Below are 17278 nucleotides of genomic sequence, written 5' to 3'. Positions count from 1 at the left end.
AATAGACAGACAAGTTGTGCAACACGATTTGATTACCTTGCTTCCTCAATATGTAATGTGGGTTGATGATGACCCAATAAAGCAACATACATTTTTTATTCCAGTTTTATTTATACACAGTGTTTTGAGTCAGATCGAACACAATGATATTAACAAGATATTAATTACATTGAATATGGGATTTTTACTTGTATTCTTACATAATAAAATCTAAAATTCTAATATTTAAATAGATGGTAGGTAGGTATAGGGTATATAAAAGTATTTTTCTTTAGGGGTTGTGGAACAAAAGAAAATTATTCAATTGTACCTTAATTTTTTGAAGAATAGCAATAAACTGAATCCTTTTTTATCAATCATGAAGTATCATTAATTATTAATTTATTTTTTACTGACAAATCAAAATCATCAATTTTATTTACACACATGTAAACGATTTTACGAATCCTCTACATTCATAACTAACAGGGCTCATATAACAGGGTTACAGAATCGAGAGAAAGTATTTATTTTAAAATGTTAAAAATACAGCACTTTTACATATACCTAATCAATTCTATCAAAATATTGAATGTGGTAATGACGAAAAGTTTATCCATCACAATTCAAAATGTTGTAACATGGTCATTTCTGAATCAAAACATTGAAAACCAAATAAAATAATCTGCAATTTAGCGAACAGTTTGAAAATGTCACTAAACTTCTGTGACTGAATAAAATAATTGGAATTACATTATTGGTTTGTTATTATTACACAGTTTGAGAATTTTTTTTTTATTTAAAATTTCATCTACATTTGTTTAGATTATCAAGGGCTGGAATATAAATGTCGAATTATTTTAAAAAAATAATGTTTTCTCACCTTAATAGTATCGAACTGGAATACCTATATTGTTGTTTTTATTGCTTTAATTTTAAAATAATTATGAACTGTTACATGAAAATAAACCAAATGTCTGCTTATTCTTGGTAGGTCTCTAACAAATTAGAGTACTATGATTTTTGTTTATTATTTTCTAATATTAATAAGAATATTATAGTTATAATAAGTAAGTAATATAAGTTTATTTCCATGTTCATAATAAGTAATTTTAAAATTTGCTGGTAATTATAGTGATTTCAAAACTAAGTATAAAAATTGGAATGCTGTTTTGACATAAAATCATTTACAAATATTTCATTATCGTTGCACAGAGATTGTCGTAGATCTTCTATAGTCTCTGTGCTCCTGATAGAAGTAGACGCCGTGCAAGTCCGTTGAGGACGGAAGATGTGTGTGGTTTTGTCGACGTAAACCCTCCCTCCATGTAACAACATACCAACATTACCAACCAAACTAATTCCTACTTTATCAATTAATTCCAGTAGTTAAAAACAACTGGAATGATTATTTAATGCAAGAATACGTACAATAATAATTGAAGCCGTTTTAATAAATGCCTATTGAATGGACAAACTAAGAACGACCTGCAAGGTTTGAGACGTTACTTTGGTCTCGAATTTCGTCAAATACACAAGGATCTTCGTGTATAGAAGGTGTAACTTTAAGTGGAGATCATGTTTATAGAGAGGCTTCCTTTCATCTTTAGAAAAACGTATCAATAGTTTATTTTTTCAAATTTCTTCGTAAAACCTTAATTTTTGTTAACTTTTTTTTAGTAATTTTCGTACCCCGCCGCTGGAGAAGCTAGTATAACCTCAAATAACGGCACATTTGCCGCGAGTTACTTTTGCTGAGTGGGATTTCGCTATAGACCAGGCAAGTTAAACAATAAATCAGCAATTTTTTTCTGATGAACCGATCGAGTTGCGGTTTTCGACATTGTCTTCGGAAAAATATCAGGAAAAAAGTCTATATAGCCCACTTTGGGGCTTTGGGGCTCAGCTATTCAATGTTTTACAGAAGACCCCCGCTTGCTCCCCTGGGGGGCCCCAGGGCCGTTGGGTATATTTTTCAGGGTCAAAAAACCCGTGCACACAAATTTCTACAACTTTTAGTCAATTTTTACCATTTTTAGAAAATTTGGAAAAATTGATGCACTCCAAGATGCACTTTATGCACCCGCAATGCAGTTTCGATCCAGCCCCAAAGTGTAATATATAGACTTTTTTCCTGATATTTTTCCGAAGACAATGCCGAAAACAGCAACTCGATTGGTTCATCAGAAAAAAATTGCCGTATTCTGGGTGATTTTGGTCTAACTTGCCTGGACTACTATACAAACAGTACTTAACAAGTAACCTAACAAAAAAACTGAAGCAGTAATCAATAGTGATAAACGAAATACTCAAAAATAAATGGTAATTATTTACTATAGTGTCACCTTCCCAAATCTTCACAAAATTTTGTCTACCCCCCTTTTTTCGATGCTGCTGAACACGAATCTGAAATTATTTTTGTGCGGTCGAACCTAGTTTTCGGGAAAAAAATTTTCAAAATTCTAACCTGGATATTTTACATAACACTACGCAGGACTGTATATTTTATGTAGCTTTCAGAACATCTGTTATGAACAATTAACATTGTTTACGAAACACATTTTCGCAAATTTCAAGTAAAAAAATATGTATTTAATAAATAAAATTATAGTACCTTTATGTGGGATGAACATAGATGAATGAGAGTGGGGGAACTCAATGTTGCCATCACGAATGGCGGACTGAATCCGCTACTGCACTGAGAATAATAAGGATAAACTGATCATAAAAAATATTTTGAAGGTATATGCCTATACGTAGTAAATAAAACATTTTAATCTGTAAAATATTTATTCCTCATGGTCAAAGTAATTAACCAAAATGTATGAATAATTACAATTTTTATTGAACAAGATTTTAATAATCAAATCACTATTCCTAATAACCGTAATAGGTTGAGTTCATGACCTTGAAGATGATGCAATATTTATTTTAAATTTACGAATAGCAAGATTATATACAACAAACTTGCTCATTTTCCCCTTGATTTAGTAGTTCCTCGTAGCTATGCCACTCTGCTTAGTTTGTACTGATATATATGAATATGTGAATGAATCATATGATGTACCAATTACCATATTAGATCTTTGTTAAAATAAATGTTAGTAGTTTTGTTTTTCTAACCCTGTAGTCCCTGTATGCAGTCGCACGTGAATAATCTAGGCAAAACACGGTGCCAAATATCAAAAACCTCAATAGGTGCGTTCTGCCTCGCATAATATTCCAAATTATAGAAGCAAAAAAGTGCGCTTGTGCCAAATGCAAATCCAAACAGGAATAATACGTTAAAGAGACTACTTTTCGGCATTTTGACAAAGTACAAAATCATACCTAGGCCTAAATATTCTACACTAACGACTGGAATGAATGCGGCGGACATATTGCAAAAGCCCCATTCGTGCACCAGACTTGAGAGAACGAAGACCGCCACTGTCGCGAAGACTTTGTTCATCGGCATTAACATTCTGACGTCTCTGTAAACGAATATGTGTAGCCAGTTGTGCACAACTAAATTCCATTTCCTGTAAAACACTGAATACTCTGTGGAGGTCCACCAGTCCGCGTAGAAGGCCCTGTCTCCGAAACGGAGTATTTCTGCGAAGAAATTTTGTACCGAATGTAGCACCATGTAGAAACACAGGAACGCCGCCATCATTGCCGGAGCTGAGTTCTTGAGAATCGCAAGGAATATTTCGGTCCAGGTGAACTTCCTGGTTCCGAAGTCTCTGTAAGGCGGAAGCATGTACTGATCGAATATGATGCTGTAGAATAGGATTTCAGAGAATAATTCCAACAGACGGCATGCGGCAAAAGACCAGCGGATGGTTTTGGTTCTGAAACAAAAATAATTGATCAGTCCTTTTTATGTGCGTTTAAGTCTTGGTTCCTACCTTGGGTATTCATCTTTGTAAATCAGCGTCGGGGCGAACATAAAGTAGAGAAAGTTCCAGAAAGTGGGTAATTTTACAAGATCTTCGACGTGAGGTTTACAATTTAATACTTTTGGAGCATTGGTTCGTACAAAAGCATGGATTTTCATCGCTATTCTAACCTATAATCAAAATTTTATAGAGTTGTGTTGCAATATCGTGTTTTACATTGTTTAAAAAGTATAACTGGTAGGATTCTTACCTGTTCTGCAAGAACTATTGTTGCCGATGCTAGAGGAAGATCGAATGTTCTTACCACGTACATTGGCATGTGAAATGTGAAAATATAGTAACCAACCAATAGGGAAAGGCTCGAAAAATCCAACAGTTTAACACTTGTTGCTAAAGAAACAGTTAAAAATATAAAAAAACTAAATTAATAATATTTGAAATATTAATACTACAATTAGTGGAGTTTTTAAAATATATTTGGGTTCTTACATTTTGGGAACAAGACGATCCTAATATTCGCCCACATTTTAAAGCTTAAGTAACACAGAAAACTGATTGCTACAAAGACTACCCAGGCCAGTGCTGCTATGTATACTTTACCAAAGCAATATTTTATAAGGCGAAACCCAAATTGTGACCTAGAAAGTACGTAGGATTAAATTTTCATTTTATTTTGAAATTCACCGTTGAATCAGAGCAGCAAGTTGGATGAATGTTTAGAGGATATTCTCTCCGCAACATTTTTCATGCAACCTGTACTTCACACTTACTCTCCATTTTGGAAATAATCTGTTGCGACTGTATTTACAAACAAATACAGCAAAAGAACCACAAATAAGTTGCGAACTGTTCTTATGTGGACGTTGCTCTCAAAAAGCTCAGTCAAAATTGACTCCCTGACTTGAATATTGCCTTCGGGTAGTGGCTTGCTCTTGGACATGCTAGAAAATAAACACCTTAGTTGCAGAAGAAGCTGTTATTAAACAAAATAGAAATTTAGTCCAGATTATAATGAAAAATGAGTACTTACATTGGGGTCACACGTTTTAATTTTAAAAACGGAAATTAACTTTTCAACAGTCCGTCTTATTCCTATTTCGTCATTGATTTGTTTATAAGACCATCATCGTTTATCGCAGCATAACAACTATAGCCGGTTTTTTGATAAATATATCTATATTCAGATATGAAATTTCAAGGAAACCAAGTGAGAATTGAAGTCGGAGTCAAGTCTGTATTAATTAACAATTTACAAGGACCATACACAGTGTTTTAATATTGATTCTATGACTTGGAAATAGAAACGTAGAAAACAAAAACTAAACTATAACTATGGTTGAAGAGGGGCAAAGATACTATTTTATCGGTAACGTTCCACTTTCCACCACTCTACATAATATTGATGTAAATTCAATTAAGAGGTCGTTATTCGTTTGTATAGATAGTTTATTTATTTATTTAGTTGGAAACAACTGCCAAGATAGGACGGAGCCCAATTATAAGGCAGATTAAAAAAACAGATAACATTTGCATTAACATAATTGAAAAACAAATAGAAAATACACACTATACAGGGTGGTCCGAATTTTATGCAGGAAACTTCGAGGGCATATAGATCTCTTTAAAATAATAGACGTTTGCCTTATAAACATAGGACTGGAACGGCCTCGTTTTAGAGATACAGGGTGTTGAAGTTGTTAAAAAAAAACATTTTTTGTTTATATCTCCGGAATCTATTAACCGATCTCAATGAAATTTGGTACAGATAATGTATGATAGTAGGCCTTGCATTCCCTAAGATATGAGCTCCAAAGGTTCAACCAGTGGTGTACAACTGGACAGGGTCACCCCCTTTTTTATAAAAAAACAACGCCACTGTATTTTTAACAAGCTATTGTAACGGATTTATATTCTAATGTACAAAATACGTAAAAAAGGTAACTTGAATTTTTTCCCTAAAGTTCACCGTTCTCAAGTTATTTATACCAATACAATCCCCTTGTGGCAGATACTTCTAACCATAATATTACAAGAATATTTATGTTTATGCATAAAAGTGCAATTTGTAAGCACATCAACAAAATTCTTTACACTCGTCGCTTTCATCTTTTTGGACAAAACTATATTTGGAAAATCACGACGGCGAAATGAAAGGCACATAAATGAAATTTTAAGAACATCTAACGGCGACCCTGGGCTAAGTACACGAAGCACGTCTCGGCAACTTGGGATGAGTAAATCGAAAATTTGAATCCTGTGCAAAATTTAAAATCAGTCATTCCTAAACTTTCTAGAAAACCATCTATTTGAATTATTAGAGGATGTTCCATTAAATATACTACAAAATAGCTGGATGGTGCTCCTGCGCATTTTAGGAGAATAATACAAGAGTGACTTAATGAAAATTATATGGGGCGATGGATAGGTTGAAGACCAAATGCTAATGTCAACCATAATGGTGTCGAGAATTCAGTGTCTTGGCCAGCCAGATCGCCAGATCTAAACCCCCTGGACTTCTATGTTTGGGGTTACCTATTAGAAAAGTAAAGTTTACTCTACTCCAATAGATACAAGACCACAACTACTGCAGCGAATAGAAGAGGGGTGTAATGAATTAAAAGAAAATCACCACATATTAGTTAGGTAATTCCATTAATCATTAATAGAAGTTGTCAGAAATGTAAATGGATGGTTCGCATTTCGAACAATTGCTGTAAATACGTAACGTTAATTTCGTTTCTTGTTTAATTGTTGTTGCTTGGTAAATGTATTTTTATTATTATTTTGATTTAAATTGTTCTTATTTGTAAACATGGTAAAGCCTCCAGGGGAAACTAAAACACAATAGGAACACTACCTCATAGGTGATGTGGAAATAATTTTGTTGGTCTGCTTACAAATTGCACTTACTTTTAAGCATAAACATAAATATTCTTGTAATATTATGGTTAGAAGTGTTTGCCACAAAGGAATTGTATTGGTATGAATATCTTGAGAACGGCGAATCTTAGGGAAAAAATTAAAGTCTCCTTTTCACGTATTTTGTGCATTAGAATATAAATCCGTTACAATAACTTGTAAAAAATACAGTGGCGTAGTTTTTTTATTAAAAGAGAACGACCCCTGTCCAGTTGTACACCACTGGTTGAACCTTTAGAGCTGATATTTTAAGAAATGCAAGGCCTACTGTCATACATTATCTGTACCAAGTTTAATTGAGATCAGTTAATAGATTTCAGAGATATAAACAAAAAATCAATTTTTTTTAACAACTTCGACACCCTGTATCTCTAAAACGAGGCCCTTCCAGACCTGTTGATAAGGCAAACACCTATTATTTTAAAGAGATCTATCTGCCCTCGAAGTTTCCTGCATAATATTCGGAGCACCCTGTATATAAATACATAAAAATAGCGACTTAACTTCTATTGAGGATACATCTTTTAATACTGGGAACATTACAACAAAAAATATCGAGATGATTCTGATAACGATGATAATAATTTGTGCACATAACATTTATTGGAGAAAATTTAAGAATATTCGTTCTTGGTGTCTTCAAATAAAATAAATAAATGTAGCGAGTTCTACATCCCAAAATATTAAAATTCAAATACTCTAGTAATTCCCTACAATCAATCATCCCATTTACAATCTTAAACAAAAACAAAACAGAAAAATAGAGCCTTCTTTGAGCTAAGTCATTAAGTTGAAACCTGGTTAATAGTTCGGAATGAGGGATTCCGCGAGATGGATAGGTATTATCAGATTTGAAACTTAGGTATTTAAGAAATTGCCTCTGAATCTTTTCTAGACTGTTTTTATGAACTTCATAGCCTGGATTCCATACCATATTAGCATATTCAAGTTTAGAACGAACCAGTGAATAATAAAGCAGTTTAATAGTGTTCACCGAAAACTGTTTAGAGTTGCGAATGATAAATCCAAGAGATTTATAGGCACTTTTGGTAATTACATTGATATGATTAGCAAAAGTTAGTCTGGAGTCGAACAAAACACCTAAATCTTTAAATTGGTCACATTTTGTTAAACGTACAGTATCAATGTTATATGCATACTTAATAGAATTAAAATTGGTCTTTCTAGAAAATGACATACAAAAACATTTTTTGATATTAAGTGGCAGGGAGTTAGTGTCACACCAAGAGTTAGCCGTTGATAGATCAGATTGCAGTTTCAAACAGTCCTCGACGTTTTCGATACCCCTAAACAATTTTAGGTCATCTGCATACAATAATGTATTACCTACTGTCAATATTCATATTTATGTCGTTTATGAATAAATTAAACAAAAGTGGTCCTAAAATCGAACCCTGAGGGACACCTGACGTTGCGTGTATATTAACAGACTGGAAACCACGGTACTGAACATGTAATATTCTATGAGACAAATAGGACTGCAGAAAATGAGTAAAATTTAGTGTTAAGCCATAAGAAAATAATTTTTCCAGTAAGAAACCATGGTCAAGTCTGTCAAACGCTTTAGACAGATCAGTATAAATAACGTCAATCTGACCTCCCGTGTCTAAGACTTCTGATACATGCTGATTAAAACATACTAAATTTGATACTGTGGACCTACCTGTCGTGAAGCCATGTTGATTTTAGACCAGTGCTTAAGCCTTCAAAAATGGTAAAAAGTGAAAAAAAATTATAGTAGGATGAAACCCATTGGAAAAGAAAAAGAATATAACAGAAATGAAACGAAAAATAATTTACGGGCGATCTGAGGTCGGGAATGGTAGGGGGTGAGTTTTTAAGGGTNTCCGCTTTCCTGAAATTATATCTAGCAATTCGATTGTTAGTAAAAGTTTCTGTATTAATATTGATGGGAAGTTTTATGTCGAGCGCCGGATGATGTGGGTCTTCATCTAGAAGACGAAAATCAGATCCAGCAATAGATAAAATTGATCTAGAAAATATTAAGTCCAAGATTCTCCTGTGAGTATTTAAAATGCAATTATATTGAGTTAGCCCAAGAAAATCACTAAAATTGTTCAGGTGTTCAACATGTTTATCACAAAAATAATTATTACTTACATAATTTACATATGAATATTGAAGTCGCCTAAAATAATCAATTCACTGTCATTATGAAGATCAAAACAGGCACTAAAACTTTCAAAAACAAGTTCATAAAGAGAAGCACTCTCATTTTATATGTTTTTCAGTAAAAGTATGACTCTATATAGCAAAATATATCACCCATTTATGAATTATTATCCAAGACGATCGTGATCGGGCAATTCAAGATAAAATAAAACAAATGACAGATATAGGGTCAAAAACATGGCAAGTAATCCTTTGAATTACATAACTGTTTTTCCAAGCGTGATCGCAAATTTTTTATTTCTCAAATTCTCGTTTTTAATATATGTAGTTGTGCTAGACTATTATAATTTTCACGTTATTGGAAACTGTATTGATCAACCTGGGTGTTGTTAGTATTTGTATTATCAAAAGGTGACGATTTGATACTTGCAAAGATTAAGTATTGAAAATTTTTATGAAAAATCAACGTAAACTTCTACAATTTCTCACATTTAAAATAAAAAAAAACAAGAATAACTCTTGGGAAAACGGTCATGTAATTCAATGGCGTTTGGACAAAATTGTGGAAAAAAATAATACCGTTAAAAGAAAATTAAGAGAGCATTTTGTGTTCATAACACGAAAACAGATTTTCGAAACTATTTAAAATGGTCGATAATATAGTTTTTCATATTTTGTATTTGTCTTGCTTTTTTCAGTGTAAGTGACAAAACTTCCAATAAAGAAAAAATATAGCGTTAACCTACTTAGCAAATGTCGTAAGTCCATTTTTTATCCAGACAGAGATTTTGGTGGATTTAAGACTATTTCTGCTCCTGAATCGAATGCAGTGGACATTCGATATATGCGTTTTGATGTTTTCGCGTGCTGTTTACTACTAAAGTAAAATCTGACATCTCAGCATGACAGGTTCATGCACTGCCAGCTAGATGCCACCAAAATCTTTGTCTGGATAAAAAGTGGACTTACGACATTTGCTAAGTAGGTTAACGAAAATAAGATTGTTACGTTATTGGAAACTGTAAAGATCAACTTATATTATTAGTATTTATACAGGGTGTAACCTAAGTACGTCAAAATATTTAAGTGGGGTATTCCCGAGCTAATTCTAAGAAAAAAAGTTTATATAAACCTTTGTCCGGAAATACTTCGTTTCTCAGATACAGGGTGTTGAAATTAAAATTAAACAAAATCATTAATGCAACAGCTGCTGAAAGTGGCTATCCCCGACATTAATACAAGCTTCTGCCCTCTTCACCAAAGAATCCATAGCCTACTTTTAAACATAAAATTCTCAATAACTTCATTTAATGACGAAGGGACTCAGCAAATTGCATGTTTGCAGGAAGAACCCCGCACAAAATCAATGGAAAATGGGTCGCAGTCGATTTTGCTCAAATGTTATAGTTTTTGACTTTCTGATCAAAAGTTGTCATGGGCCCAAAGTGATCCTATGAACAGTTTCAGAGATAAAGAGGGGGAAAGTATGTGATTTTGGGCTGTAGGACTGAGTAAGCTTCACGAAGTTGATAGATTCAAAAACTGAGGCATATAATGAATTTTGACCATTAGGTACAATGCTTTTGGGATCGCTGAACCAGAATTCGGGGATAGCTTAGCTTGTATTGAATTTTGACCAGTGAGTGTATAGGTTTTTGGGCTCGCAGAATCTGAATCTGGAGATAGCGTAACCGTAAAGCTCACCTTCAAGTCAATTCAAGGTCGTTTCTAGATGAAACTAAAGAAAAGGCTTGTATTGAATTTCAACCAGTGCATATATGTGTTTTTTTGGGGACTGAATTCGGGGACATTTAGGTCAAGTCAAGATCATTTCAAGGTCAAAGCAAAGAAAATGCCTTTTACGAATGTTAACATGTAAGTATGTATGCTTTTGAGGTCGCTGAACCTGAATTCGGGGATAGTTTAGCTCTATAAGGTCACCTGGAAATCAAGTCAAGGTCATTTCATTTGACTTAATCTCAATTCAAGCAAGGAACAAGTGGATGCTGATTTTTCGAACAAAATCATCTTCAAAGATGAAACTCATTTTCATCTTCGACAAAGTTTGCACATTTGGGGTACAGAAAATCCACTAGTTATTGTTGAGAAACAAATGCATCCACAACGTGTCATTTTGGTGCAGATTTTGGGTTGGAGGCATCATCGAACCATTCTTCTTCGAAATTGCAGCTGGTGCTCGCTATCGCGACAAGATAATCCAGCTTTTTGTGCTTAAATTGCAAGATATGGATTTGGACGACATGCTATACAGTCCGAGGAACAATTCAACGAGTTATTTCCTGGTTGTGTAATTTCCCGTTTTGGTGATCGAAATTGGTCGGCCAGATTATGCGATTTAACGCCGTTGAACTTTTTTTAGGGTTTTCTGAAGTCTAAGGTTTATACCAACAAGCCCACGACCACCTATACATAACCCTATACTGTATACCTTATGAATAAAGAAAAAAATTACAATTTTTAATTAAACACCTGTGTTTTCTATCATAATTACATCTTGCAGGAATTTTTGGAATTTTAGTTCAGCTGTTATGTTTAAAAAATGTTTTATTCCGTTCTATTTGAAGGATGAATCCTGAGTTACATTGAGATTTTCAAGAGGATCAAAAGGTACTTATAAGATAAACATAGTAATTAGAGATAATTCTTATAATTCATTATAAACGAAAATTTAAGCCATATATGTGCCTTAAGTAGATAGATAGATAGATATTTATTCTTTGAGACATAAAAAATGTATAAGAAACGTCATAAGTAAATATTACATACTGGTATTGTAACTAACCGTTTTGTTCACTACTGTCGGATTTGGGTATTTAATCAGGTTAAAAATAATACGACTCCAATAAACTTAGATGCTCTTTATTTAAAATATATCATATTTACAATGGAAGTTGATATAAAATATATAAGAGCACTTTTAAGTACTACATATATATTCTGAAATAGATAATAGTATCACAAAATATTTGTTTTTACTTAACTTGTGAAGGTTGTCTAGGAAACAATGAGTGTATGTATATATATTTTTTTAAATAAAAATATAAATCTAAGGGGTTCTTTTTATTCCAATATCAGAAAAGGAAGAGATCTAAGGGATTTTCTTCCCATTCCTTATAGGTCCATAAAACCGCTAAAATATTTAAACTTTCCAAAGCACTTGTGATTCACAATTCGTTTAAAGTAAATTCTATATGATATGATAACTTGTAATCTAATAATTTCAAAATTAGGGGCACAATTTTAAAGTATTAGTAATGAAACTGCCTCATAAATTTAAACATTTTATGTTTTCACTATTTCATGTCAAAAAAAACATTTTAAAAACTATTTTTTGAGCAATTTATTAATGTTAAATTGATACGGCTTGCATACTTTATATTTTCCCAGGTAATTAATTAAAACGTAATAAATCTTGCAATTTCACAAATTGTAAACACATATGAAACTTACTAATACTGTTAAACAATTGGTTTATACAATTTTTGTCTGTTGTACCTTTATATTTGTTACAGATATCATCCCTCAATTATATACACGACACGTATTGTGACGACCATCCAAACTTCATCCGATATATTTTGGATATGTGGAAATTTATACACGCGGACACCCTGCTCTGAAGAACACCCTATGTTCTACTCAAACTATTTTACCTTAGAAATACTGTTACATCGTTATATATGTACAAGAACTATTAAATACAGTAAAATATGGCAACTCAAAAACGCCTCTCCGAATCAAGTTCATTCGAAAGCATTCGTCACGCATGCCATGAGCGTGATGCCGAAAATCAGGGCGAACAGTTGTTTTAAGGACTCCTTAGGGTCCTCTTCCTTCAACAGGTCAGGAAGAACTGTGACCAGAGCGATATGGAGGAAGGTGCCCGCTGTGAAAGGCAATATCCAGGATGTCCTGGCTTCTGTAATGCAAGAGAAGGGGATAGAAGCTTTGAACATTGTTGACAATTGTCACCACTTACCCATGGAGTTCTTGGCTCCGCTGAATGTTATAGCCGACAGGGCGCCTATAAGGCCTCCCCCAGCTGTCAGCAACTGGAAAGTGGCCGCGTGCCACCTCGTGAAGCCCGACTTAAGTAGGATGGCGAAGTCGCCCACCTCGTGTGGAATTTCATGCACTAGGATGGCGAACGTGGTGAAGAGCCCCAGTCGGAGGGAAACTAGGAAGGCGCCGCCCAACGAGAGGCCGTGGGTGAAGTTGTCTATTGTGTTGGCGACCAGGTTTAGGTATCCTGTGACCTAGAAATGGGTAACAGATATTTGTGAATCAGAAGTGGGATTTTCAAGTTAAGTATTTGTTAGAATGAACATTACTCGCGATTTTCAGGCCACAATTAAATAACTTCTTTCAACTTACAAATGATGTTTTGTTCTCTTCTTTCAACCCTTTTGTGTTGTTATTTTCGGCAGTGTTGTTCTTTTCTTGTTGTCTCTCGCCAACTTTTTCTATCACAGTAAATAGCTTCTCGGCAGCTACGAAAACTATGAGACCAGTTAATATCAGAATGCCGCTGCTGGAAGTTGTGTGGCCACCTAAAAAAAGATTATATCGTTAATTACATATTATTATGACTGTTATCAAGATTTGTTCAATTTCAAATTTTACAGCGGGTTTCTATGTCTTATCTCTTAATAATAATTGAAGTATTAGACGTGAAGCATCAAATTCCTCTTAAAAAAGGAACTGGGATTATTACAGTAGCTAGTAATCGGGTCCAATTTAGATATGACGTAGCGTCAGTCGAGTCTAATTTTCATCATCTCTCTTCCGCGAAACCAAATTAGAGTTGCCTAGGTCATAATGGAACTCCCTCGTTCACTATTACGAGTAGTAGGAACGGTTTGAATATTTAAGAACATAAAACACAAAAATAAAGTGTACCTGTATGGAACACAGGATATTACACTGTCGTGTCATTAGCTAATTTTGGAGAATAATCTAAACAGAATCTTACAGTAAAAAGTGATCTAGCCAGGAAAATTACATCAATATCTGTTACAACTGCGAATTTTGTTTAATATATAGAATCGGATATATCTGCATGCCGCATCACTCATTTTTATATCCCACAGACTAAACAAATATTCCGAGTATATTGACCACAGTGTGAAAACCTAAAGTAAATTTCTTAAACATATTATGAAATTTAAATACAATTTTACTCGTTTTAGATAAACTTATAGTGAACAGTGTTGTGTCGGCAGCAAATAAGTGGTCTAGCACTTTTTGTTATCACATTTTTTTCAGAATTTAATCTGTTTACAGATAAACAATGGAATAATAAAATCGGTGCGCTTCATGCTATTTCAAGTTCATTGCACACGAGGAAAGGTTATATGGGAAGTAAAAAAGCTGACAGAAGTGAAACAAAATACCCCCTGAATATTATGATTCCTTTAATGTGACAAAGTATATAACTGTCATCATCAAGTTGTGGTGAGGTTTCGAATTATAAATAAAAGTCATTATATCGTCAACAATGTCATTTACAAATACACCAAGTAATAGGGGCCCCATAACTGAGTCCTGGAGCACCCCGGGTAGGTAACTGATTTTATTCAAAACCTATTGCAATATTAGGTAGGCCTTTATCAAATTTAAGGAAAACCAAATAAAATCAATAGCAAACCAGGCGTTTGTAAATAGATATGTAAATAATATAATTTCGGTACCCTTTGTCAAGAAATATGCAAAACTAATCATTGATAGACCGGCCTTGTAAATCAGTATCGATATAAAGTTATCAATGTTAGGAAANAGGTGGCATAATAATAATAGTGTGACTCACACACCCGGTAGTTGGGATGCTAACTAGTTGGCGTCCGGGGGAGCCTCGACTTATTTCAGGTGACACTAGCTAGTTGTTGAAGAAAGAATGATACATAGTTACTAATTGATATAATGGAATCGTATGGAGGGATATACCTTGAATCCTAAGGTTAGGGGGAGTGAAACCCCCCGGTGAGTTACCTATTTATTTGTTTTTATTGACAGATCAGTAATTTTGTTATTTGTTTCATACACCCTCTTAATTTCTGACGTATGACCCGGCTGTTGTCGAGATAACTGCTTTGCGATGACCTATGTAGAAAAGGTAACAATACCAACAATAACATCTATTTTACAATAACTGTCATCATCAAGTTGTGATGAGGTTATTTATCCTGTTTCGAATTATAAATTTTATTTAAGTCATTATATCGTCAACAATGTCATTTACAAATACGTCAAGTAATAGGGGCCCCATAACTAAGTCCTGGAGTACCCCGGGTAGGTAACTGGTTATATTCAAAACCTATTTCAATAAAACAAATAAAATCAATAGCAAACCAGGCGTTTGTAAATATGTAAATAATATAATTTCGGTACCCTTTGTCAAGAAATATGCAAAACTAATCATTGATAGACCGGCCTTGTAAATCAGTATCGATATAAAGTTATCAATGTTAGGAAAAACATAACTTATCAAATAAGTGTTTGAAAACATTTGGCAAAATTATGAATTAAGTACAGGGTGATAATTCATACTCCCTTTTTTAATATTAATAATATTTTACAGAATAATATGTGTTGTGAACTAGAAGACCGCCATTATAGGGAATAGAAAAGAGCAAGTAATAAACCGCAAATGGGGATGTTTACAAAATATTGTTATGGATATCGTACAGCAAATTTTGAATCTTTTCAAGCTTTTTCAAAATACAAATTCATATTTACTTTTTCATTACGAGTTATTCATTTTTTTAACGAATCTAGTAGTAAATTTTTTTGAGGCATAATGTTGGTCCCCTGATTACGCAACTTTGCCCCCATTTAAGCTACTTCGTACCTCTCTACCGTTTCCGAGAACCCTGTAGTGAGAAACGAATTTGTAACAGCCTGTATATCTTTTGTACGGGAAGGGGAAAACACTTTTTTAATAAAAGTTGCAAAAATAAAAATATGAAATTGGAAAAATAATTTCTATGACGAAATTTACCAAGTGAAATTTCAAGTTAACATAATTTCCTAAAGATCCGCGCTAGCAGTTTACCATTTATCATTTGTTCTTTCCTTTTTCCTGTAATGAGGGCCAACTAACAGTCTGGGTCTCCTTATACTTATAAATGATAAGGAAAAAGCAACTTTGTGCGTTGTAACTTAATCATAAACATGCAAAATAAAATGATATGCATTATAAATTAAATATAAATCTTTGGTATCATTTTGCACACGCGTTTGCACACGGTAAAACAATAGCTTTGTTGTTTGTAGTCGCCCAGATAAGGTATGAATGGTAAAAGTTCCGAAATCACTTTTTAATTGGCTTTGTAAATAGCAGTTCCTACTACTATCGGTAAGCTTTTAGTAAGGTAAAAATAAACAATTTCACACGGTGCTAACGACTGATTAGATGCTGCTTGCGTGAATGATGCGCAAATAAAAAATGTTTATCTGCCCATCAAATAAGCAGAGTTCTTAAATGAGTGTTTTTAAGTATTAACACTAAAATGAATGAAACGAATCAACTACGCTTCAAACACAAAAAAGTCGTCACAGAAAGAGAGTGATTGCGTTGTTCATAAAGTTTAGTTAGGGGGTACATTATATAATTTGATTATTTTTGATTTGATATAATTTTTGATGTTGATGACAAAGGGCAAGTTGATGTCATTTACACAGACTTCTTAAAGGCCTTTGACAAGGTTAATCATAGTATATTGCTACGTAAGTTTGAACTGTATGGTTTCAGTGATAGCTTACTCCGCCTTTTCAATTCTTACCTATACAAGGTGTAACTGAAATAAGTATTCAAAATTTCTGAGCTTGTAAAACAAGTCGAAAAATGACGAAAACTTTAGTACAATTTTTGTCAGTGGCGGCTCCTAAGGGAGCTACGCTCTCCTAAAGGGGTAACCTCGGAAACAGTTTTTAATGCGTAACATCCAAACGGTTCGACATTAAGTCACGAAATTTTGGTGAGATATTAACCTTGACGTGCTTAATAAGTCTCATAAAATACATTTCAAAATTTGCTACAGGGGCGTGAGAAAATGCAGGACCCAGGGACAAATTTAATCATATCTTTTTTGTAGTCAATTTTTTCTAGTTCCTGACTCGAAAATATTGAAATTTGAAGTATTTAACATAAAAAAGGTCCTCTTGTTAAATTTCACTAGGATGTGCCGTTTTCCAGTAAAATCGATTTCAATCATTCCCAACGTGCTCCAAATTCAACTTTCATTACATAGCAAAATAAATTAATTGCAGTGTGCCATGGGGAAAACAACTAGTCTGACAGTTAACAGAAATGTCAAGTATTTTTA

The 17278-nt window shown here is 33.6% G+C and overlaps 2 protein-coding genes across 2 annotated transcripts in view; both read right to left on the bottom strand.

The window, feature by feature from the left end:
* Positions 1-2775: 2775 nt before the first annotated feature.
* Positions 2776-5179, bottom strand: LOC108910892 (sterol O-acyltransferase 1-like). Its single transcript, XM_018715637.1, has 6 exons — positions 4891-5179; positions 4631-4801; positions 4350-4498; positions 4111-4250; positions 3870-4030; positions 2776-3812 (listed from the first exon to the last, which is right to left on the bottom strand). The coding sequence occupies exons 2-6, from the start codon at positions 4798-4800 to the stop codon at positions 3098-3100; spliced, it is 1335 nt and encodes a 444-aa protein (XP_018571153.1). The 5' UTR covers position 4801; positions 4891-5179; the 3' UTR covers positions 2776-3097.
* A 6618-nt stretch (positions 5180-11797) lies between these two features.
* Positions 11798-17278, bottom strand: part of LOC108910894 (zinc transporter ZIP13 homolog) — a 30156-nt gene continuing 24675 nt past the window's right edge. The window contains exons 3-5 of the mRNA XM_018715639.1: positions 13329-13504; positions 12934-13210; positions 11798-12873 (exon numbers count right to left, since the gene is read on the bottom strand). Of these exons, the coding sequence (XP_018571155.1) occupies positions 12698-12873; positions 12934-13210; positions 13329-13504 (629 nt within the window). The 3' untranslated portion in view covers positions 11798-12697. The remainder of the gene's footprint in view (positions 12874-12933; positions 13211-13328; positions 13505-17278) is intronic.

This window comes from Anoplophora glabripennis, unplaced genomic scaffold, assembly GCF_000390285.2.
Source record: "Anoplophora glabripennis isolate ALB-LARVAE unplaced genomic scaffold, Agla_2.0 scaffold401, whole genome shotgun sequence".
Lineage (NCBI taxonomy): Eukaryota > Metazoa > Arthropoda > Insecta > Coleoptera > Cerambycidae > Anoplophora > Anoplophora glabripennis.
Note: the sequence above shows the minus strand (reverse complement) of the source record. Positions and strands in the feature narration are given on the sequence as shown.

Coding starts and splice junctions, on each gene's coding strand:
- LOC108910892 (XM_018715637.1), bottom strand. CDS start 4,800: ATGTCCAAGAGCAAGCCACTACCCGAAGGCAATATTCAAGTCAGGGAG. Junction 4,499..4,630: donor GATTATTTCCAAAATGGAGA/GTAAGTGTGAAG, acceptor CGTACTTTCTAG/GTCACAATTTGGGTTTCGCC. Junction 4,031..4,110: donor CAATAGTTCTTGCAGAACAG/GTAAGAATCCTA, acceptor TTTTGATTATAG/GTTAGAATAGCGATGAAAAT.